The 25,867-nt window shown below is 39.0% G+C and overlaps 1 protein-coding gene across 2 annotated transcripts in view; it reads left to right on the top strand.

The window, feature by feature from the left end:
• LOC132268727 (protein ABC transporter 1, mitochondrial) overlaps positions 1-25,004 on the top strand; it is a 56,694-nt gene extending 31,690 nt beyond the window's left edge. For both annotated transcript variants that reach the window (XM_059769525.1, XM_059769524.1), the window contains 4 exons: positions 4,586-4,745; positions 13,253-13,362; positions 23,627-23,743; positions 24,434-25,004. In XM_059769525.1, coding sequence (XP_059625508.1) covers positions 4,586-4,745; positions 13,253-13,362; positions 23,627-23,743; positions 24,434-24,832 — 786 coding nt within the window. In that variant the 3' untranslated portion in view covers positions 24,833-25,004. The remainder of the gene's footprint in view (positions 1-4,585; positions 4,746-13,252; positions 13,363-23,626; positions 23,744-24,433) is intronic.
• Positions 25,005-25,867: the final 863 nt, after the last annotated feature.

Genomic DNA, 25,867 nt, shown 5'->3' on the forward strand with positions numbered 1-25,867 from the left:
ATTAAACTCAGATGTATATTCTTCAACGGATATGTCTTGTTGCTTCAAACTATGAAACCTTTCATACAACTCCATTGAATAGTCAACGGGCAAAAATTGCTTTCACAATTTTGATTTCATATGTTCCCATGTGTTGATTTTTTGCTTCCCTTGCCGAGCACGCTGTTCTTCAACTCTCTTCCACCATGTAAGTGTAGTACTCTTCAACTTGAGCATTACAAACAACACCTTTCTATCTTCGGCCATAGGCTTCCACTCAAAGTAATTCTCCAAGCTTGCCTCCCAATCTAAATAATCTTCGGCGTGCATCTTTCCATAGAAATCAACAACTTCAATTTTAATTCCTCCACCATTCAAATCCAGTGTATGAACTAACCACTCTTCCAATCCGCCGTGATCCGGATTTTCTCGATTTCTAGCATCATGAAAGGGGTTTTCCTCTTCTTCCTCAAAATATTCATCCTCAAGACTGCCTTCCGGTACGTCCAAGGGGCCGCAGTTGCCTTCCGGAATCTCCATACGGGCTTCTGCACGTTCATGTCGTTGAAGAGCATGCACCGCTCTTTACAAATCTTCAATCATACGCCGCATCTCAGTCATCTCTGTTTGTTGGGCTTGGTTTTCTCTTCCACGACCTCTACCACGTCCAACCATGGTGTAGATTTAGGGTTTTGTTGGTCTCTGATACCAATTTGATTTTGGGCAGTAGCAATAAGATGTTGTCCTGCAACTGTAGCAGTGTAAAACCACGAAGGAAAGGGATTTCCAGCAATAAACAATCAGAAAAAATAGAGAGAGAAAGCAATAGAATCAAAGTGGAACGTAGATAGGTGAGTTCTAGGGCAAAGAGACCCGAGAGAAACTCTAAATCTGATTTTCTGGAATAAAAACTGCTTACAAAGTCTCTTAATAGACTATTTATAGTAGGGTTACAGCAACCCTAGCATCCTAGCCTGATTACTTTAATAACTAATAAATCCTAACCCTCCAAAATACTTTACTCACATGATAGTCACATGACCATTTAAAAAGACCAGGACTATAACTATCATCTACCAAATAACATAAAACATAAGAAGCACAGAAAATAAGCAAATAACTAAAATCCTAAGATAACTAGAACCCAAGCCTAGTTGGCTAGTGGGCCCGATTAGTCTTGGAGAGCCTTGGATGCTCCTGCATCACTTGGTCTTCCCTTGGGGGCAATTTCGAGGAGATTTCAGTCTGGGATCCCGTGGTTGAGCGATTCGAGAGAAGACTTGCTGGGTGGAAGAAGCAGTATCTTTTGAAAGGGGGGAAGATTACCCTTATGAAGTGCACTCTTTCATATCTTTCTATCTATTTTATGTCTTTTTTCCAATGCCGAAGACTGCTATGCAAAGATTAGATATGATTCAGAGGAATTTTCTGTGGGGTGGCACTAGTGATGAGTTTAAATACCATTTGGTAAACTGGGAGAAGGTGTGCTTACCTATCTAAAAAGGGGGCTTGGGTATCCGAAAATTGGACTTGTTTAAGGCTATGTTGGGTAAATGGTTATAGAGGTTTGGGTGCGAGTTTATGGAGGAGAGTCATTGTTTGCCGGTATGGGGAGGGTGATGGTGGGTGGTTATCTAGGGATGTGAGATTTCCAACAGGTATGGGCATTTGGAGGCTGATCTGGAAGAGTGGGATGAGTTTTCCAAACGTATTTGGTTCAAAGTTCGGAGTGGGAATCTAATAAGGTTTTGGGAGGATCTCTGGTGTGGAGACATTGTTCTGGCTTGTAGGTTCCCTTCGTTGTTCATGATTTGTTCAAGTATACATGCTTTGGTTTCTGACTGTTATCGTCTTGATAGTGGGAGGTTGACTTGGGATTTGCAGTTTCGTAGAGAGCTTCATGATTGGCAGCTTACAGAGGTTGCTAAGTTCCTAACTCTGCTCTATAGCTAGGAGGTGGAGGGGGTGGGGATGGATGAGATTGTGTGGATGGGTCTGCCAAGAGGGGTGTTTCAGGTTAGGGTTTTTTTAATCATAGTCTTGTGGAGATTCCAGGTCATTTTTTCCCATGGAAGGTGATTTGGAGGCGAAAGCCCCCTTGAAGGTGACATTTTTTGCGCGGTGTGCTGCTGATGGAAGCATTCTCACTCTCGACAATCTCAGGAAGAGAAGGCAGATCGTGGTTAATTGGTCTTGCATGTGCAAGAGGTTAGAGGAAACTGTGGAATATTTAGGCTCCGTTTCTTCATTGCTTAGTGATGAGGAATATTTAGGCTTTGTTTTTGGTTGCGTTTGGTGTGTCTTGGGTGTTTCCAAGATTCACAGTGGAGATGGTTGAGGCTTGGAGACGGTGTCTATTGGAGAGCCGAGTCAGGATGTTTGGAGGGCTATTCCCCTTTGTTTATGGTGGGGTTTGTGGCGTGAGAGGAATAGGAGAGCCTTTGAGGGAGAGGAGACTCCTATTTGGACTCTTAAATATTGTATTCTACATACTTTATTCTTTTGGGTTTATGGGCGTAATTGTACATCTTTGGGGGCATCTTTTGGATTTTGTGGATAGCTTAAAGCTTTAGTGTTGCCTCTGGCGTCTTGTGTATTCCTTGGGAGCGCTCCCCTCTTGAGCGCCTTTTTCTAATGAAATCTTACTTATCAATATATATATATATCATAGGCCATCCTTTTTTTTTTTTTTTTCACAACCTCGGCCATGTTCGTTTAGACCTCCCATTGGAACTGCAAGTTGGTTTGAGTTGTCATGAGTGCAGCTCAGTAGCCTGAAATTCTGATTAGCTGATTTCATGCTAATGTTCATGGTTCAGAGTTGGAATTTGAATTAAGGTTAATCTTTGCCTTAGCTTGACTAGTCATGGGAGGACTAACCCTACCTGAGGTTATTATATATATGTAGCCGATATTATTATATTTATGTATATATTAGATTTGTTATGTAATTTATATTATGTTCTACAATTGCACGGTTTAATTTGAATTGCTGGAAAAAGATTTTGTTTTCAGGACGGAGCTCTAGGTTCAACTGCTTGTTTTAACAAATAGTTACAATACCAAGTAATTTTGGTTAAGTTTCTCAATGTTGGCCAACCTGAAATCAGCCTCTTTTCCGAGTGACATAGCGAGGAGCCCATGAAATGAGTTTTTCAACTAATGATTCAGGACAATTTTAGAAAACCCAAATAATGTTGGCTACTGTCAGGTTTGTACTGGTTTCTGCTTATGGAAGGCTTGCAATTTTATGGTGTAAATGGGAATCATTGGGTTTCCAGATGGAATGTTGAGGGAACAAACTTGGTTTTAGAAGTTGCTGGAATTGTATAGCTGCCCATTATGCAGTTTGTGTGTTAAGCTAACTGCCAAAGGGTAAGAAAAGTATTACGATTGATTAAGACCCAGTGGGGGTAGAGTTTTGGGATGGAACCAAGGAAATCCAGGTTGTTCTGGTTTGCACTAGCACTTTTACGTTATTTTTTGGTTTGGGTTGGAGGAGGTTTGCCACGTCAGGTCCTTGGTGAAGGTTAATCGGAGGAGAAGAATAACTCAATTACAGGACGTCTCGTGCACCCTTCATGTGAAATTTCCATTTCACAATTATTCTTTTTTGCATTTTCTACATCTACTGTGTCAGGACTCCGTTCAAGCTTGGGCTTGGTTTTGCTGCTAATTTAGATCTTCATCCATATTATGGCTTCACTTGCTCCTATCTTCCATTATCCTCTTCAAAAGCAGAGATGAAACTGGACCTACTATGGGACTAAGTGGAACCACGATCCTCCTGAAAATTTACAGAAACCCTATGAACAGTGAGTTTGATAAAAATATATATTAAAAAAAAAAGGAATTTAAACTTGCCCCTTGCCCTATGAAAAATCTCAAATTGAGCTGGTCTTAGTCATAGTTTTGGAAGCCTTCATTTGGGAAAATTGTAAAAAAAAAAAAAAAAAACAAATATAATCCGTATAACCTTTCTTCTTCTCATTTTGTGCGCTTAATGGGTTATGAAATATATTGGGTTAATAAATAATTTTATCTTGAATCCTCTTATGTGTTAAGAATATATAATAAGATTTCTATTGTAAAATTAATATATTACAATTTATATTTTTTTAAATCTTGTTTTTATTTTGCTAATTAGATTCCTGCAAGTAAAAATTTTGTTGCAGATGAACAAATCATCTCAAGTGGCCAAGTCTCATTTTGTCTTTTATTTGATTTCAGCTTTTGACTTGTCAGGATTCTCTCTCTCTATAGATAAACACATATTTTATACATATATATATATATATATATATATATATATATATATATTTTTTTTTTCCCATCTTTTGGCAATCCTTTGTTGTTAAATTGTTGAGGAGGATAATATTGTATGGTTTTAGAAAGTTGAAACTTTATTCATTTACCTTTATATGTTACAGAGGCAATCTGGAAAAAAATGATAGCTTAATATGCTACTCTAACAATTTCAGTTCTTCGTATACCCATATATTTTATAAGGGCTCTTAGTTCTGTATTTGAATAGATAATGGATATATATATGTGAGTGTGTGTGTGTGAAATTACTAAATGTAAGTGCTTGTGTTTTTTTTCACAGGTGGCAAAAGAAGAATTATCTCGTGAATGTGACTATGAGTTGGAGGCAGCAAATCAAAAAAGGTTTCGTAATCTGCTATCCAACGTGAAAGGGTTTTATGTTCCTATAGTCGTGGATGGTATTTCAAGTAAAAGAGTTTTGACTACAGAACTTGTTCCTGGTAATGTATTATATATTTTGTGCGTGTGTTTTTTTTTTTCTTTAAAAAATAAGTAAATAAATTATGAGGTTTGTGTAATCTGGTAAGGAAAACTTCATCAGAAATTATTAACACTTTAAGAAGTGTGTGACAGCTTCCTGCAGTTTTGATTCAAAATAACACATATAATCATATATGTATTTATAATCTTGTTGCATAGCAAAATACTTCTTTTAGTAGTAATGCTATTATGTTAATTGAGTATTCTTAAACTTCGCTTCCCTTTCTATCTGTTAAAATTGAAGAGAGAAATAAAGAAAGAAAAACACATGAATATAACGTGGTTCGACCACTACGAACTACATCTATGGCACACAAAGCCTTAAGGGCTACACCTCTTTCATTATATTCTCTCTTAATTTTGTTTACAATGACCAACCTCTATTTATACGTGAGTTGGAAAAGACTTGTAGTTAAAGAATAGAAAGGACTTGCTCTACAAGTATAATAAAGAAAAGACTTTTTTTTTTTATTTTGATAAATAAAATTTTATTAAAAAACACTCAAAGGGGAGCGGATCCCAAGAAAAATACAAAAGACCACAAAGGTCTCAAGCCTTCAAGGAGGCCAAAAAGTCAACAATCTCCTCCATCAAACTATGATCCCCAACAAAAAAGAGTGGAAAGAATTGAGAATTTAAGCACCGAAATCGACATCGCATTTCCTTCAAAATATCTCCTATTCCTTTCAAGCCAAATACACCACCACACACAAAGCGGTGTAGCCCTCCACACATCCTGACAATGAGCCCCCACAGGGCAACCTCTCCATGCCTTAATCAATCCTCTAGCGGATCCTGGCATAACCCAAGAAAAACCAAATAAGCCAAGCATCAAATCCCAACACTCTCTAGCCAAAGAGCAATGAATGAGAAGGTGATCCACTGATTCCTCATCACGAAGACACATATAACAACGATTAACCACCACCTGGCTTCTTCTTCTCAAATTATCTTAGGTTAAGATCCTTCCCAGAACCGAAGTCCGCACAAAGAAAGCCACCTTGAAAGGAGCCTTAGAACGCCAAACAGACTTCCAAGGAAAACGAATTCCAGGATTAAACGAGAGACACCTGAAGAAAGACCTCACCTCAAACCGCCCATGGGAGTTTGCAACCCATGACCAACAATCTGAATCCTCCTCCACAATCCTCTGGCGATACAACAGCTCCAAGAAACGAATGGCCTCCTCGATCTCCCAGTCCTGAAAGAAACGCCTGAATCGAACATCCCAAACCAGTCTCCCATTATCAAGATGATAGCAGTTAACCACCATGGCCTGCTTATCCAAAGCAATCCTGTAAAGCTGAGGAAAAGCGAGGGCGAGAGGAATATCACCACACCACACATCCTCCCAAAAACAAATCCTCCTCCCATCTCTAAGACGAAACCGAATGTGTTTGGAAAAATCATCCCAACCTTTCCGAATAAATTTCCAGACCCCCACCCCCCGAGGTTCCCTTACTTCCAGAGAACTCCACACTCCTCTCATTTCCCCAAAACGGCAAGCCACAACCCTCCTTCAAAGCCAATGTCTCTCCACACCAAACCTCCACAACCATTTTGCAAGGAGGGCCTTATTAAAAGGCACCAATCTACGGAGACCTAACCCACCATTCCGAATTAGCCTGCAAACCTGGTCCCATCGCACCAAATGAAACTTAAACTCTTCACCTCCACCCCCCCACAGAAAATTACGCTGCAACCTCTCAATCCTCTCCGCTACTGAAGAGGGAATCTGAAACAGAGAGATAAAATAAGTGGGAAGGCAAGAGAGGGTGCTCTTAATCAGAGTGTGACCCTGCTTCCCTCGGAAAGATACTGCTTCTTCCAACCCGCCAACCTTCTCTCAAATCTATTCACCACTGGATCCCAAATCACCACACACCTCGAAGGAGCTTCCAGAGGCAAACCTAAGTAAGAAATGGGAAATGAACCTGTACGACAACCAAGAATGTCAGCAAAAGCCTCAATCTCAAGGACCTCCCCAACCGGCACCAAAACACTCTTGCCCACATTCACCTTAAGGCCAGAGACAACTTGGAACCAAATCAAAACACATCTCAGATATCTGATCTGGGACACATTCGCATCACAAAGAACTAAAGTGTCATCAGCAAAGATAGTCAAATATAAATATGGTAACAACTTGTTGCTCAAGTATAGTAATGTTAACACTCCCCCTCAAGGTAGTGGGTGTGTGAAAATAACTCCTAGCTTGCATATCAAACCATAAAACGGATCAAGAGTTTGGTGAAGCTATCTACAAGTTGAGATTGTTCAAATTGTATTCGAGAGAAAAAAAATACCCTTATGAGAACGGGCAACCTCGATGCCAAGAAAATATTTTAGTCTGCCCAAATCTTTAATAAATTTTTTTTTGAGGAAGTTACTTGAGGCACTTAATAGCCAAATAATCATTTTCAATTATGATGATATCGTCAACATAAACCACAACAAAGGTCAAAGAATCACCTTTGCAATAAGTGAACATAGGGTCTGCAACGGTTCATGATTCTAACGCTTGATCAGAAAATTTGGCATATAGCCAACAATATGAGTTTTAGCATACCAAAATTACTCAGCAGCAATAATGAGATGACAATGGATAATGTCATCCGGTGTAGAAGCTCCCCCTAAATGATATGGTCACGAAGACACTCCTTTGATGTTATCATTATACAGTTGACATGAAAAAGAAATCCACGAAATGATGCAACGTGTAAAATTATGGCAAAAATTCAGCAATTTTTGCCTAACAAGAATATATAACGTGATTCGGCCACTACAAACTACATCCACAACACACAAAAGCCCAAAGGGTTACATCTCTTTCATCATATTCTCTCTTAATTTCATTTACAGTGGCCCACCTCTATTTATACGTGAATTGGAAAATACTTGTAGTTAAAGAATAGAAGAGACTTGTTCTACAAGTATATTATAACAAAGAAAAGAAAGTCCAATATATATACGGTAACAACTTATTGCTCAAGTATAGTAAAGTTAACACTATCAAAATATATCTTGGTTAGGATTGGGAGTGCTGCAGGATAAATTAGTTATACTATTATTAAGCATAACCACTCTGGAAGGAAAGCCATGTCGTTGCTTCAAGTAGCTGCAATATAGTCACTACATTTGTTCAATTATAATTTATTCTTTAATTTTTTTTTTTTAATAATGTTGCGAAAACAAAGTTATTTATAGTGATAACATTTTCCTCTTGCTAAAAGAATTCATGCAGCCAGCTTAAGTATTTGGAACAATGTTTTTCCCCCCTCACTAAAGAGCTAGGTAAAATAATGATTTCTTATGCTTCTAGCATATTTTATGATCAATTTATACATTTATGCTCTGTACGGTAGGAAGGAAAAAAATTGGATGGAAGAGAGAGAAGAAGGGATGGATAAGACATCCTTAGGGTAGAGATTATGTATTTCCTTCTTTTGTTCGGTTGGATAGAAGAGAAGAGAATAAGCTCATTATTTACTATGTTTGTTAAGAGGGAAGGAAATAGAAAGTTAATTATTATTATTATTTTTTTTTGATAAGTAAGAATTTTATAAAAAGCGCTCAAAAGGGGAGCGCATCCCAAGGGAACAAAAACAGGCCAAAACAGCCATTACACTTTCAAAGAGTCCAAAAAAATAACAATTTCATCTAAAGATCTATAATCTCTACCTAAGACCCAACAAAAAAGAGTGGAAATAATAGGTAACTTAAGAAAAGAAATAAGCCTCTCCTTCCCCTCAAAATATCTCCTATTGCTCTCAAGCCAAATACACCACCACACACTGAGAGGAGTAGCCCTCCAAGCATCACGAACTTGGCCCCCCACAAAACACCCTCTCCAAGCCTCAACCAGCTCTCTGGCGGAATGGGGCATGACCCACTGGAACCCAAACAAGCCAAGCATCAAATCCCAACAATCCTTGGCCATGGGGCAATGCAAAGGAAGATGGTCCACTGTCTCCTCGTCCCTAAGACACATGTAGCACCGATTGACCACCTTCCTGATTTCTCCTTCTCAAATTATCCTGGGTTAAAATTTTGCCTAACACAAAAGTCCAAGTAAAGAAGGCCACTTTGAGAGGAGCTTTAGACACCAAATAGACTTCCACGGGAAGGCCCTCTAGGCTCCACAAAAAGACACCTAAAGAAGGATTGCACATCAAAACGACCCTGTGCACTGGGAGCCCAAATCCAACCATCAGACTCCCCAACCGTGACTCCCTGCCGATACAACAACTCCAATAGACGAATGGCATCCTCAACCTCCCAATCCTGAAAGAGACGCCTGAACTGAACATCCCACACCAGTCTCCCACTATTAAGATGATAACAGTCAACTATCATAGCCTGCCTATTCGAAGCAATCCTAAAAAGCCGTGGAAAAGCGAGAGCAAGAGAAATATCCCACACCAAACATCCTCCCAGAAACTGATCCTCCTGCCATCCCTGAATCTAAATCGGACGTTCAAGGAGAAATCAAACCAACCCTTCCGAATGCACTTCTAGACCCCCACACCCCTCGGACCACGCACTTCAAGAGAGCACCACCCTCTTCTGCTCTCCCCAAACCTACTTGCAACAACTCTCTGCCAAAACCAATGCCTTTCCACTCTAAACCTCCACAACCATTTTCTAAGGAGAGCTTTCAATCACCTCCACAACCATTTTCTAAGGAGAGCTTTATTGTAAGGCACCAATCTACGAAGCCCTAACCCACCATTATGAATAAGCCTGCCCCCCCCCCCCCCCCCCCAAGAAAATTACGCTACAAGTGCTCAATTCTCTCAGCCACAGAGACGGGAATCTGGAAAAGCGAAATAAAACAAGTAGGGAGGCAAGAAAGGGTACTCTTAATCAGAGTGACCCGCCCCCCCTTGGAAAGATACTGTTTCTTCCATCCCGCAAGCCTCCTCTCAAGCCTATCCACAACTGGATCCCAGACTCCCACACACCTCGAAGGAGCTTCCAGAGGCAACCCTAAATAAGAGATAGGAAAAGAGCCAGTGCGACAACCAAGAATACTAACAAACAAAGCGATCTCATGAACCTCCCCAACTGGCACCAAAATGCTCTTGCCAACATTCACCTTCAGGCCGGAAACAACTTGGAACTAGATCAAGACACATCTTAGATACCTGAGCTGGAATTCCTCCGCATTACACAACACAAGCGTATCATCAGCAAACATCAAGTGAGAGATCTCTAACTGACTAGCAACATCTCTACCCACCCGGAACCCTCTCAAAAAGCTCAACTCAACAGTCCTCCTCATCAACCTACTGAGAGCCTCCATCACGAAGAGGAACAAGAACGGGGAAAGTAGGATAATTATTTTTACCATTATATCCAATAATATTTATAATATTGTAATTTATAAAGGATAGTTCTGTAATTTGAAACTTGTATAATTTAGGATAATATTTAATTTAAAACTTCTGTAATAGTCCACTTATCTACCGTCCTTTCTTCTGCCCATTTTTGGGTGAATGAAAATTTGTAGAGGAAGGATAGATCATCCTTCCTATTTTCCTTTTTTTCCTTGTATCATCTCTACCGAATAAAGGAAATTCGTTCCTTCGTTCCTATTTTCTCTCCACACCTATTCTTTCTTTCCTACTGAACACAACATTAAAATTAAAAAGGTAATTTCTATATAATGGTCACTAGACCAACTATAATTTATGGCACATAATGTTGGCGATCAAGAGACATGTTAATAAAGTAAAAATAATCAAAATGTGGATGTTGGGATGAATGTGTGGTAAGGTGAGAAAGGATAACATAGGAAATTATTACATCCTTAAAACGGTAAAAGTAGCACCAATGAGACCAATCCAATTAAGATGGTTTTGTTATGTGTAATGAGATTATTAACTACACCATTGAGGTAAAGTCACGTAATATATATCGAGAGGTTCTTGTACGATTAGGATGTCGGGGATATGGTTGAGTTTTTTGCTATGATTTGTAGTCAATTTGGGGAAGGGGGAAGGGATGGATCGAGTGGTTTTGGACGGGTTCGAGCCACGGGAGATTTAAGGTGTGTTTCTTTTATTGCGGATTGATGGATGTTCAGGGGAGATATTTTCCGTGCAAAGGAATCTGGCGCTTGAAAACCCCCCTGAAGGTGGCTTATTTTTGGTGAACACACATATAAATGACAACTTAGGACGCATGGATACGTGATACAAATATGACACGATACGGGTACGGTAATACAACAAATTTTAAAAAGCAGGATACGGGTACGGCAAGGATACGACGATAAAAAATTATATTTTTATATATACAATAAATTAATTTTTGTGCATTTTTTTTTTTTTTTTTAATATAATATTATGAATCTAAATGCAATCATTAATATGTTTTAAATAAAGAAGCAATTAAATATAACATAGTAGTATATCTTAATACTTTTTTTCTAAAGAAAATTTTAACTTTTCTTAACATTTATAATGATAGTATTGTTGGAAAAGTTGCATTTTAATGCTTACAATTTATTAAAGATGTGTTTTGAAGTAACCGAGAAGTATTAGACATGCAGTTGAAATATCTGAAAAGTATCTGAGAAGTATCTGAGAAGTATCGGATATGTGTGAAAAATAAAAAATATATTTTAAAATTATGGATATGTTTAGGAAGTATTGGACACGTATCCGCGAGTATCCAAGGAGTGTTGGTATTCGATACGGACAAGATACGAGCACGTCACTGATGTAGAAGTTTTCGTGCTTCCAAGGTGCCGACCTATCTCCTAGGCAATGTGGGATTTCACAATCACCCACTTTTGGGACCTAGCATCCTCGCTGGCCGAACCCGCATGGGTTTGTGCATGCCCCCCATTTTGGGCTGGGGTTTGATTTTGATACCATCTATCATGACCCACCCAACTTGTGTAGATATTATCCGCTTTGAACTCTCTCCTCTTGGTGCTCATGGTTTTCCTCAAAACGTGTCTACATAGTTAGTGGATGTCCACACATTTAAGTGCCAAAAATCTCTCCCTTAGGCGATGTGGGACATCATATGATCTGAGAAGGCGGCATCAGATTATTGTCAATTGGTGTTGCATGTGTAAGAGGGATGAGGAGTCGGTGGATGATCTCCTTTTTCATTGCCTTTGAGTTGGGAATGGTTGGGACATGTCGTGTACCATTTTTAGGATCCAGTAGGTCATGCCAAAGTCCGCGATGAGCTTGATTGATGCTTGGGGAGGATACCAAGTGCGGCCTCAAGTTAGAGATGCATGGAGGACAACTCCCCTCTCTGTGATGAGCCTTATGGAGGGAGAGAAATAGGAGATCTGTTGGTGGGGTGGGGTGGAGTCTCCTGGCGGATATTCTGTTCTTAGTTCTCTATGTTTTTGGGTTCAGGGGTTTAATTGTAAATTTATGGAGATTCTTTTGCCTCTTGTGGATAGTAAGGCTATAGTTCTTGTTTGGGTAATTGTTTGGGCTGCGTCCCCCTTTTGTGTGCTCTTAAATAAATACTTTAAAAAAAAAAGAAGAGGATTCATGTTAGCATATCCCTATTAGTTGGGATAAGTTTTGTTGGGTTGGGTTGGGTTGGGTTGGGTCATATGTTATGTCTTTAACTTTAGCATTATTGTAATTAATTCTTTTCCTTAACATGGGAAACAAAGAACATTAGAAATAAAGAGATTGTCTTTTACTGAGTTTTTATTATTGTATTCTCTCTTTGGTTTTAACAAAAGAAGAAAATCTTTGTCGTAAATCAGTGGGGAATATAGTGAATTTTTTAGATTCTTTGATTGATAGCAAACCTTCTTGGTCTTGCCTTTGTTCTTGGGCTGTGCTCCCTTTGAGCGTTTCTAATGAAATCGTACTTATCAAAAAGAAACAGAAGCAGAGGGTGGGAGGGAGTCTTTTATTGAGGATATTTTAATGATTTAGTGCCAGTAGAATATATTCCGTCACCAGTTAATTTTAAATGTTCGTTATCATCTATATGTTAACACTATATGGTTTCTGTTGCTATAGGAATTCCAGTTGACAAGTTGGCATTATTAAACCAAGAGACTTTTAGCATTATTGTAATTAATTGTTTTCCTTAACATGGGAAACAAAGAACGTAAGAAATAAAGAGATTGTCTTTTACAGAGTTTTTATTATTGTATTCTCTTTGGTTTTAACAGAAGAAGAAAATCTTTGTTGTAAATCAGTGGGGAATATAGTGAATTTTTTAGATTTTTTGATTGGTAGCAAACCTTCATGGTCTTGCCTTTGTTGTTGGGCTGTGCTCCTCTTTGAGCGTTTCTAATGAAATCTTACTTGTCAAAAAGAAACAGAAGAAGAGGGAGGGAGGGAGAGAGAGAGAGTCTTTTATTGAGGATATTTTAATGATTTAGTGCCAGTAGATTATATTCCATCACCAGTTAATTTTAAATGTTCATTATCATCTATATATTAACACTATATGGTTTCTGTTGCTATAGGAATTCCAGTTGATAAGGTGGCATTATTAAACCAAGAGACTCGTAACTATGTTGGGAAAAAGTTGCTTGAGCTTACTTTGATGGAGCTATTTGTCTTCCGATTCATGCAGGCATGTGTTCTCCTCCACAATTCCAAACAACCCCCCCAAACCCCCCCCCCCCCCCCCCCCCCTTTTTTTCTCTTCTTTTTAAGTTACTTCTTTCACTTTTTTGTTCATTTCCCTTCTTACATTTTGTTTCCCCATTTTTCCTATCTGAGCTTTTCCTTGATTATTTTTTGCCCATTTCACATTGATTTGATTTATGACTAGCTCTCCACTATAGAGTTGATACTGAATGAATTCATGTTAGTTGCTCAATGTGATGGTAAAATAGTGGGTTGCCAAAATGCGTGAGAATGTTGGGTTTGAGTTTAAGGTGGAGACATATTTATTTGAGTTATTTTCTTAAATTACTCATTCCTGCAACCGAATTGGATTATAAAGTTCATTTCTTGACCATATATGCATGTATTTTCCAACAACATGCAAACAGGTCCGAATGTAGTAAAATCCAGTTTTGAATATGATAATGAATAGAATCTGAATTTGAATATGAACTTGATGCACAGATTTGAATTAGGTTAAGCATTTGAACGCAAAGTCAGAAGTGTCGACTGTTTAGTTCTTTTATTCATTGTCAGCATTCATATGTTATTTAATGACCTCACTAGAAAGAAAAAGAAAAAGAATAAAATTTCTCTTTACTCATTTTGATCGGTTAAGTTCATTTTGATCTTCATCTTGCTTGTTAAAGTCGCATTGGCAAAACTAACCCATTGCCAAATCGACTAAAAGATTCTGGTCCAAACTGGCCCATTTAGCTTATAGTTCAAATCATTGATCAGGATTCAACCTAATTGTACATTGCTAGGTTCAGTTTAGCTCATTGGATCGGGTAAATATTATTATTTATTTATTTTCATACAATATTATAATGGTTGATCAATGCCATTATAGCATAGAGTCTAGGTGTTGGCATGACATTCAAGAGGGATGGATTTGTTTACGAGTTTGATTTGATTCTTTTGTTGATCAAAATAAATGATGAACAATTCACTTATCAAAAAGAACATATGTATATACACATTCAATAATGACCATGATAGTTGAGTTGTGTGGGTGCTTTGTGTTTCATTCTGTGATACACAGGTGGTTCAGGTTGATGTTCTCAGCTGATTGGAAACCTAGTTGACCCGATTAATGTGTTTCCTGTTTATTAGTTAATTTACCCATTTTATCTGGGATATATATGTCAATTCCCAGTATGGGATATTCGTGTGCTCTAAGCCACAAGATTAGGTCTTTTCCTCTGTTGTGGTTTACTTCCTTGGAGAAGAAGGTTCGGCCGAAGCAATGCACAGGGACGAAAGAGCAAATAAAAGGAAGTGAGAGGTGGAGAAAAGAAAAGGGTTTTTTTTTTTTTTTATGGCCCTGCGCCCGCGGCGCCGGGGGGGGTGGGGGGTGGGGGGGGGGGGGGGGGGGGTGGGTATGTGTGTGGAATAATTTGTCATCTTATTCTTGTTTAACACATGTAGACACACAGACTCTCATCTCTTGCTAAATGCAATGGCAGCATTGCTGAGAACTTCTATTTTGATCTGTTCTTACATAAAAAAAAAAAAAAAATGAGAGAGAGAGAAATAATCCCAATGGAACAAATGTATTTAAGTATTGATGGAACATCTCAAATCTTTTACTCCAGTTATAGGGTAAAATGGTCCACTCCTGGCACTAAAGTTGCTATTTCTTTTATTTAATAATTCCAGCTATAACACGACTGTTACCTGAGCATCATCCAAGGACGGACCCAGGAATTTGTGTGAGGGGGGCAATAGTATATATATATATTTTTTTTGTAATTTCAGGGGGGCAATATGAAAATTACGCAAGTATATAATTCAAAAAAGATAAAATCACTAGTATTAGTAGTATTAAAAAAAAAAAAAAATCGGGTCTGTGCATGGCACCATCTCTCTCTCCCATGGTTATTGTAACAGGCTGCTTTTCTGCATTTCTTTGTAATCTTAATTACACTTGGATAGAGTTAGGAGTCTTAAATAATAAAGTGGTCTATTTTAAAAGTTCATTTTTTACTTTGGTTGAATTAAGTAAAATAATTACATATGCATTAATAATTGTTCTATGCTTCTACTGTGGCTCACTGATATTTGATGAGTTGACTAATGGTTGACTTTCCTCAACTTTTCTTTTCTTCTTTGACGTTGGAGTCTTCTACTCCGCCGTCTGTCGTTCTTTTTTTTTTTTTTTTTTTTTTGTTTCTTTTTCTGGTGTTGGATCTTTGGTTTCGGCAGGTCATGCTACGTTTATATCTCAAAGTAGTGACCCTACCATGTCTCAATCTCCATGGGAAGATCAAAAGTTGTTTAATTGATAGAGATGTGGTTCTTAGGGTTGATCATCAGAGTATTACAGAATGTGAATCCGTCTTGAAATCTTGTTTGGTTGGTCGTTTTGATCGTGATGTGGGGTGTACTAAAAGGATCGAGGAGTGGGCAACGAAATCTTGGCAGATTTTGTGTGGAGTAAAAGTTTCAACCCTACCTGACAGCCTTTTCCTGTTCCATCTACCATCGGATGCCGAAGCACGCAGGGTCTTGGATGTGGGGAGGAAGAGATGGGGTGAAGCTTCTTTATACCTTGACAAGTGGGACTTTGCGGTGGGTTGCTCAGCCGTGGTTGATCGTGACAGGTTACGGAGGGTGGTGTGAGGGTGGTGTTGTTCAGATTGCCCCTCCATCTCTGGTGCCACAAGTTGTTTGAAGCCATCGGAGACCTCTACAGTGGGTTCAGAGGTGTGGAAGTGGATGATCAAGCGAGTGGCGAGCGAGTTCTCCTTTATGTCTCCGCTGGAGCTGTGGTGCCGAAGTATGTTTTTGTAGAAGACCAACGAGTGGCCTTTAAGATCAATTTGATTGAGGAAACCTCACATTGCATCCTTCCAAAATCCTATTATGGGTTTGGTGAGGCTTCCCCCCTTTTGTCTGATGGAGAATTCAATGGTGGACGTCATCGGCATTTGCAGACTTAACTGAGTTCTCAAGAAAAGAGAAGAGCGTTTGCCAACGCGCCGTTTGCGAGTCGGGAAGACAGACCTCCGTGGCGTACGCATAACACCCGTCATCAACGCTATTCAAATCCTCGTTTTGATCGCCTTGAAGGTAATCAATCACGTGGACATTTACGTGGCTTTACAATAGCCTTTCATGTAGTGGACTCAGATGGGCTCATACGTAAGTATGAGCCTCTATCTTCTGGGCTGAACAATGGGTCGTTAGTCAGTCATGGACTACAAGTTACAAATAAAAGGAATGTTATGTGGAGGCCCAACAATAAGTTATCCATTTCCTTCCTCAATGACAAGCCCAACCCACAGTTGTCCAAGTCAGCCAAGACAATGCTAAGTTACGTAATGGGCCATTAGATGATTTAAAAAGAAAGGTTGAAGAGGGCCCAAAAATCAGAAGTCAGTTTCTTTTATTAACACAAAACCCAGTCCAGCTACCGAACCAATTATTGATCATCTACGGGGTCGTCCTCATCATGCTACCTCTGCGAAATTCTGGAACTCACCGGAGAAGAGGAGATGGATGAAATTTAGTGCCGACGAGGCTGGTGTGGGAATAGACAAGAAGGGCTTTCGTCATCGACAGTGTTGTGCTGATTCTTCAATCAAGCCCCTACCAGCTACTACTCGGATAGTGGGAAGCAGCTCTACTCTCATCTCGGGATTCTCACAGAAACAACCATGTTTATAGATGGTCGAGGAAAGATAAACAGAAATGGATCTCCACTGATCCAGATATGTCCTATATTATTCATCCTTAGAGCAGTATGGGCTGGTTACAAGGAAGATTGCAAGCGGAATTGTCACTTCAGGGAAGTTGATTCACTTAACTGTGAAGTTCGGGACTCATCAGACGGGTTTTGGTCCGAGTAGGGAGAGACCTTCACTTTCAGCTGTCTAATGAGTCAACTATGGCTTTGCTTAAAGAACTTCGCCTTTATGTAGCCTTGAAAGGTTTTAATTGCTTGTCGTCTGTTGGGGATAAGGAGAATAAATTGGTTAGTTTCTTGAGCAGTGGAATGGGAGACTACAATACAGATTCTGACTCGTTTACAGAGTCATTTGATTTTGGCAGAGACTGTGATGAGGAGGTGGCTACTGATTTTGGCAGAGACTGTCATTTGATTTTTATTTTTTTTAATCTTCCGAAAAAAAAAAAATTCTGCTCCAACGAGTTTGTCCTTTGGCTGAAGAATTATTTTTTTAAAGTGATAGAGGAGGAACCATTGGCAATTGAGTAGAGGTGGCAATATTTGACATGACATGAACACGACACGAGATAAGCGGGTTAGGGTTTGGGCTAATCGTGTTCGTGTCATAATCGTGTCGACACGGATTGGCCCGCTAACTAAACATGTCGTGTTCGTGTTTGACCCTGTAAACACGATTATGACACGATTAACGTAATTAACTAAACATGTCAGATAAACGTGTTGTGGTCGTGTCAAAAATGACCCATTTAGCAAAATATGTCGTATTCGTGTCGAAAATGACTTAAATGTGTATTTTCATGTCGTGTCAAGTCTTGACTCATTTATTAAACAGGTTATGCGTGTCGTGTCGTGTTACACGTATAATAATCGTGTCGTGTTCGTGTCAATGGTTTTAGACACGATTAATAATCGTGTCGTGTTCGTGTCAACCCTAATCGTGTCTGTGTCGACACGAACACGACACGCCAACACGAATTGCCACCCCTACAATTGAGAGACCTGGTTGTTCAGAAACAGATGTTGACTTGGGTAAGGACTAGATGGTTGAAAATATAGGAGCTGCTAGTGAGTTGTTGGGTGTTTCTTTAGAGGGGAATAGTGACCTGACACTATCCATTCTTCAAGATAGGAAGAGAGGTAGCTGTGACTGAAGAGGTAGTGAACACGAGGCCTATTTCGTCTTGGAAAGGGGCACAAGAAATCAAGAATCTTATCTCTGAAGTTAATTATGAAGGGAAGAAAGGGGTGGTGAGGGAGAGGGGAATGACAAGAAGTCGGAGTTGGACGATGGGAGGAGGGGAGATCATCTTATCTGGTTTTTAATGAAGCTACGAATTATTATTTGGAATGTTCGTGGTCTCAACGACCCGAATAAAAGGAGGGTGGTAAAGGTAGCTTTAAGGAAGTGGGGCCCAAGTTGTTTGTTTGCAAGAAACAAAGTTGGCATCCATTATTGACGGGGTGGTTAGGAGTTTGTGGGGAGGAAGGTTTGTGGAATGGGAGGTCTTGAATGCTACCGGTACTTCGGGTGGTATCTTATGTGGGATTGTAGATGGTTGTCTCGGTTGGATGTATAGGTGGGGAGATTCTCAGTGTCTCGCAAGTTCAAATTGGAAGAGGACAGTTTCAGATGGCTTTTCATTGGGGTCTATGGACCAGTTGTCGATATTGATCGGCCGCTAAACCATGCTCAAGAAATGTGATCTCTTCCTTTGGTGTTTGGGTGGAGATTTCAATTTTGTTAAATTCCCATTAGAGAGGTCCACAGGAGGAAGGAGGTCTTCTGAAATGGATCAGTTTTCTGATTTCATTGACGGGCATCTTCTCATTGATCTACCAATGGAAGGCGCAGCCTATACATGGTCAAATGGTAGGGACCCAGTCACTTTTTCAAGGCTAGATCGTTTCTTAATTTCTAGGGAGTGGGAAAAGAAATTCCCAGATGTCGCTCAAGCAGTTTTAGCACGGGTCACATCTAATCATGTTCCTCTGGTTTTAGATTGTGGAGGTTTGTGTTCTCAAAAGTCTCCGTTTTGATTTGAGAATATGTGGCTAAGAGCGGAGGACTTCCAAGGGAAAGTTCAGCTTTGGTGGGAAGGAGTCGTCGTTACAGGCTCGTCTAGCTTCATGTTAACCACGAAGTTGAAGGCTCTCAAATTCGATCTTAAGAAGTGGAATAAAGATGTTTTGGGGAATCTTGAATAGAGGAAGCATAGAGTCCTTGCTGATTTTTATGAGATTGATCGCCTAGAAGAGGCGGGTGGGGATGTGGAGTTTTTGCGTTCTAGAAGAGCTTCTTGTCAGGCAGCTCTGGCTGAGATTGCTTGTATGGTGGAGATATCATGGCGACAAAAATCCCAGGCTCTTTGGCTAAAAGAGGGTGATCGTAATACAAAATTTTTTCACAGACTCGCTAATGCTCATAAAAGAAGTAATCATATAGGACGTATTCGGGTGGAAGGTGTAGAGATGTGGAGGGAGGAAGATATGCGAAATGGGATTGCTTCTTTTTATTAGAAGCTTTATACCGAGCCGCTAGCTAAGAGACCTAAACTTGATGGTCTTCATTTTGAGGCTATTTCTGAGATCGATAAGGAGGGGCTTGAGATTCCCTTCACTGAAGAAGAAGTTCTAAAGGCTTTATCAAGTTGTAACGGGGACAAAGCTCCAGGGCCAGATGGGTTCATTATGCTGTTTCTTATGGAAAGTTGGGCGGTTGTGAAAAACGATGTGATGGGCACTTTTCAAGAGTTTTATTCTACTGGTGCCTTTGAAAAGTCGCTAAATGCAACTTTCATTGCTCTTATCCCTAAGAAGGGAGGTGCTTCTGACATTAAAGACTTCTGTCCCATCAGCTTAGTGGGTTGTATTTATAAGTTTTTGGCTGAGGTTCTTGCTATTAGGATGAGGGGAGTGATGGATGGGATTATATTGGACTCCCAGAATGCTTTTGTTGGAGAACGGCAAATTCTTGATTCAATCCTTATTGCAAGCAAATGTGTGGATTCTAGATTGAGAAGTGGTGTTCCCGGAGTCTTATGCAAACTTGACATTGAGAAAGCGTATGATCATGTGAATTGGAATTTCCTGCTTTATTTGCTTCAGAGAATGGGGTTTGGAAGTAAATGGAGGAAGTTCTCTGTTCTCGTGAATGGGTCTCCTGCTGGTTTCTTTGGGTGTTCTCGGGGTTTAAGAGAAGGAGATCCCCTGTCATCTTTCCTTTTTCTTATTGTTATGGAGGGATTAAGCCGACTTATGCGAAGGGCAGAAGATCTTGATCTAATTAAGGGCTTTATGGTGGGAAGAGATCATGACCATTAGATGGAGGTCTCTTATTTACTTTTTGCGGATGATACCCTGGTTTTCTGTGATGCTGATGTGTCTCAGCTTAGATATTTGAGGTGTATCTTGGCCTGTTTTTAGGCTGTCTCCGGTCTGAAGGTTAATGTGGCTAAAAGTGTGCTTGTTCCGGTTGGAGATGTTCAGGATATCTCATCTTTAGCGGCAGCCCTTGGGTGTAGGGTGAGTTCTTTTCCAATTCCCTATTTGGGCTTGCCTTTAGGGGTTTCCTCTAGAATGGTGGGGAGTTGGGATCCTGTGATTGATAGGTATGCGAAGAGATTGGCAGGATGGAAAAAGCAATACTTGTCTAAGGGGGGGAAAGTTACACTTATAAAGAGCACTTTATTGAGCCTTCCCACTTACTTTTTTTATCTATGTTCCAAATTCCATGCTCTGTTGCTGCTAGGGTTAAAAAAATGCAAAGGGATTTCCTTTGGGGCGGAAGAGGAGAAGAATTTAAGTATCACCTTGTCAATTGGGAACAAGTCTGCAAGCCAATGAAGTTTGGTGGTCTTGGTATCAGAAGACTAGTCCCCTTTAACCAAGCTCTTTTGGGAAAATGGATTTGGAGGTACGAGAGGTAAAGACTTCGCCCTTGACGAAGGCTTGTTTCATGCCAATATGGGGAAGAGAGTGGTGGTTGGTCTACTAGTCCGGTCTCTCTCGTGGGAGGAGTAGGAGGGTGGAAATTCATTCGGAAGGGATGTGATGCTTTTTCCACTCATGTCAGATTCAAAGTTCGTGATGGCAGGTGTGTATGCTTTTGGGAGGATCTTTGGTATGGAGACCTACAGTGTTGCAGTTGATAGACATGCCTACGTAACAGACTGTTATCGGCTTGATAGTAGTGGGATTACGTGGGACGTGCAATTTCGACGCTCTTTTCAGGATTGGGAGGTGGATAAGGTATGTGTTTTTCTAGATCTGTTGTATCGACGGGAGACAGTTGGTAGTGGTTGTGATGATATGACATGGATTCCCTCTTCCCATGGTCGCTTCGAAGTTCGATCTTTATTCTTATGTCTGTCTGATTTTGATATCGTTGATTTTTTGTGGAAGACTATATGGCGTTCTATGGCTCCAATTAGGGTGGCATTCTTTATTTGGACCGCTGTATGGGGTAAGATACTGACGATTGATAATCTAAGGAAAAGGGGTAATTGTCTTGGTGTTGCCTTTGCAAACAAGATGGTGAGTAAGTTGCTCATATTCTCATGCATTGTCCTGTGGCGAGGGATTGTTGGAATCTTATTTTTTGTCTGTTTGGTATGCGTTGAGTTATGCCTCGTTATCCTAAGGATTTGATTCGTATTTGGAGAGGATGTCCCATGCGTAGTGCTGTTCGCGATTATTGAAGAGTTGTACCACATTGTATTTGGTAGTGCATTTGGAAGGAGAGGAATAGTAGAATGTTCGAAGGGAAAGAATCGTCCACGGCGATTCTAAAACTCCATATCATACGCTCTCTTTTTAGTTATGTGAAAAGGAAGTCTTGTTCCTCTTCCGAAGATTTAATTATTTTTTTGGCTTCTTTGGGGCCTTAAACTCCGGTTCCACTTTTGTATAAAGGATGCGTTCCCCTAATGAATGCCTTTTTAATTCAATTATTACTTATCAAAAAAAAATAAATAATAATAATTGTTCAGGGCCAAAATACCCTCCTAGCTCTTATTCCAAAATACTAAATTATTCCCCTAAAATCAAAAACTTTCTTGAAATAATTTCTTTACTTAAAAAATTTAGGAAAACAAGATCTTTCCCTTTGAACCATACTACTGCAACTTTCATACATACATATAAATATATATATGAGAACTTAATACAAACAATTAAAAAGATTCAATATATTAAAAAATGAAAGCAACTATTTAGTTTTTTCATGATCTCCCTCTCTTTGCGCGTGCATGTACTATATGTATGTATATATGTATATATATATATATATATATTTTCTTCTTAGCACAGGAAAGTTTTCACATTTGCACGTTTATATTGGTATGAAATAGGAGATATGGTTAAAGTTATGTGCACAATTTTTTTTCCCTATATATATATATATATATAATGAATTTCCACTTACAGAAAAAAAATTCTATATATATAATGAATTTCCACTGAATTATTTGTATATTTCTAAATTGAAATTTGCAGCTTTGAACTGATATAGATTAGGAGATGTGACTAAAGTGAAGTGCACAATTTTTTTTTTTTTTTTTCTTTATATGTATATATATGTGTGTGTGTTGTTTTTTATTTTATTTATTTTTGGTAATATATACACCACATGCAAATGCCCTTCAAGTTGAAAGTCAACTGGAAAATCTTGTTTTTTTAAATTTCTTGAATGAAAGAATTATTTGATTTAGGAAGGATATTTTGGTATTTTGAAATAAGAGTTTGGAGGGTATTTTGGACCTAAACAAAAAAAATTCAATGCATATGTAATTATTTTGCTTAACTCAACCAAATTGAAAAATCAACTTTTATAATAAGACTTATTTGTTATTTAGGGCTCCTAATTCTACTTAAGTGTAGTTTTCTCTTTGAAAATCTTTCCCCTCTTAGTTGCAGGGTTTGCTATTCTATTTATCAGAATTTGCGTTGCGGATCTCAACGTTAATTTCTCAATTTGTCTCTTTGCTCATCTAGTTGTTTAATGACAAAAATTTGAAAACTGATGAATATAATGACTTTAAGATGCTCCTGGTTAACATTTCAAGAAGATGTCATGTAAGGATGGATTATCCAACAAATTGTGGGCAGAGAGTTAAATGCCACATTGGATGTGGACGTCTCTGATCATGGGGAAATAAATAGAAAGAATAAGAACAATTTTAATTGGGTTAATGTATGTGGTGCCTAACTTACCAAACCTTAAGTGAAGCTATTTTAGTAAGTACTCGCTTAAAATTAGTTGACTTTGGGTGGAGTGGGTAGGGCTTGGCCCTCTAGGATGAGATTTTGACAGTTCTTGTCAATACATGCTTTGTCTATTTCAAAGAATTGCTCTAAGCAAACTGATCTATTTGCATCTTCAACAAGTTTTCACTGCTCAAATTTTTTAACATATCATTGGAACTAGTGTAGTAGACCTCTGTAATTTTTTTAGTTAATATTACTGTACATGGAACACTATGGTATTACTTCATGTATTTCTGGTCTCATCTTTTTTGGCTTACTTGATCCAATGCAGACTGATCCTAATTGGAGTAATTTTTTATATGATGAGGCCACAAGATCAATGAATCTCATTGACTTTGGAGCAGCTCGGGATTACCCTAAAAGCTTTGTTGATGATTATTTAAGAATGGTGAATTCTCTTTACTTTGCCTCTGATTTTGTTTACTCCTATTTTTGATCGAGTATGATCAAAGTTTAATAGTAAATTTTGAGGGTTTAACCAAAAATCAAAGTTGATTTAGGACAGGTCTGAAATTTTATTTTTGATTAAATTCAATGGGATTATATTCTGTTGGTCTGACTCGTGAAATTAGGGGGGAGAGAGAGCAAGAGAAAGAGTTAAATAGATTTCCTATAAAGATTGCACCTTGCTAGTAGGTAACTTAATCAGCTATACTAATTTATGTAAATCGTTTTTGCACGAAACTTTTAAATATTATGTCTTTTATCAGTGGTCTCTTGCTTACACGTAAAGTACAGTTCACAGATTTTGAGTGGCTAGATGTGCTCTCTGGTTTGGTAAAATTAAATTCTCAGTGGTCATGGATTTATTTCGTCACCAGCGACAATTGAACTGACTCGTCTGTTTTATTTGATCCAAAATATTCGGAATTGGTCAAAATTTCCATTGGACTACACTGGCTTGAGTAATTTCCTTTAAAGATATTCTTTAGAAAGGCGTTGGCTCACAATATGGTGAAGGAAATGATTATTCAAATTCTATAATTAAAAAATTTGTCAAAGTTGCAATCTGCTGGACCTTTGAACCTTCTCTAGTCCTAAGCTAATTTACTGAGACTTGCATCTGTTGTTTGATCAGGTTCTTGCATGTGCAAATAGTGACAGAGGAACAGTAATTTCAATGTCACGGAGACTTGGCTTCCTCACGGGAATGGAGTCGGAGATGATGTTAGATGCTCATGTACAGGCTGGATTTGTTGTGGGATTGCCTTTCTCAAAACCTGGTGGGTATGACTTTCGCTCCACCAATATTACTCAAAGCATTTCAAACCTTGGGGCAACCATGTTGAGGCATAGGCTAACGCCACCACCTGATGAGGCCTACAGTCTTCATCGGAAGCTTTCTGGTGCTTTCCTTGCTTGCATCAAGCTTGGGGCTGTTGTCCCATGTAGGGAAATTCTACTCGAAGTGTGTGAAAGTTATCAGTATGGTGGTGAAGATGGTGGTGAGATGGTGTCTAGTGGTTCAGTTTCATAATAATCATTCTTATAACTTTTTTGTTAGTTAGTTAAGTGATTTTATTCTTTTAAAAATTTTGGGATGCAATTTGGCATCCTAAGCGTTGTATTTGGTTCGTACTGATATTGTAATGACCCGAGTTTTTATTCAATTCGGTGCGTCAGTGATGACCCGAAAGTTGACCTGGTAACGGATTCGAAGTGTGGAAGCAAAAGATAAAACAATGGTCTTAAGAGACACAACACATCCCTAAGACACTAATGTGAACCTCAATGAGATCACGGAACCCAAAGAAAACAAATGCGGAAACGACATTTCAAAAAGGGACAAGAATGAACCTAGAGGTAAAATGATTATTTTCAAAATGAAAATGGGTGCTACCGAGCACACCATTGGATAGACGATGAAAAATTAGTCAAGTTCAAAAAAAAGTTCACTGGAGTCCGGACGAAGGTGATATGACTGATGGAAGAAAAAGGGCAAAGAGCCAACCCAACAGCATTTAACCGGTTACAAGGCCTTCTTAACCGGTTAGATGGCAAAAAATCATGACCGCCACGCTGCCCTAAGTCATTTAACCGATTACGAGAAATCTACCGTTCGCACACTCGTATTAAAAGTCAGTAAAAAGCTGACAGTAGGGGTTTTTCGGGAAAAAATGAGTTTTTGAGGGTCCAGATAATATTTTTTGGAAAAACACAAAGAAAAAACTCCTCTCAAAATTGAGTTTTTTACTCGACAACTTGGAAGAAAATGAAAAAAAACTCGCTGTGAAATGTCCAAAATATCCCTCCATGAAATCAGGTCATAAGTGTCAAAAAGCTACTAAATGAAAAACTGGGAGTTGAACTTTGTGATGGATTTTCAGCACCAAGATGACATTTTCTGGAAAAACACGAAGAAGAAACCCTCCTAAAATCACGTTTTGTAAGTGACCATATGAAGACCAGAATTTATTTCTCGAAGGAAAACTCAGAATGCCCTTAAACTGGATTATGCAATAAAAATGCAAAATGAGTCCAGAGGAAGCTTAAAACACTAAGAATGAGGTTT

The sequence above is a fragment of the Cornus florida genome, unplaced genomic scaffold, assembly GCF_030987335.1.
Source record: "Cornus florida cultivar Cherokee Brave unplaced genomic scaffold, ASM3098733v1 CherokeeBrave_3.0.0_Hap2_Chr08, whole genome shotgun sequence".
Classification (NCBI taxonomy): domain Eukaryota; kingdom Viridiplantae; phylum Streptophyta; class Magnoliopsida; order Cornales; family Cornaceae; genus Cornus; species Cornus florida.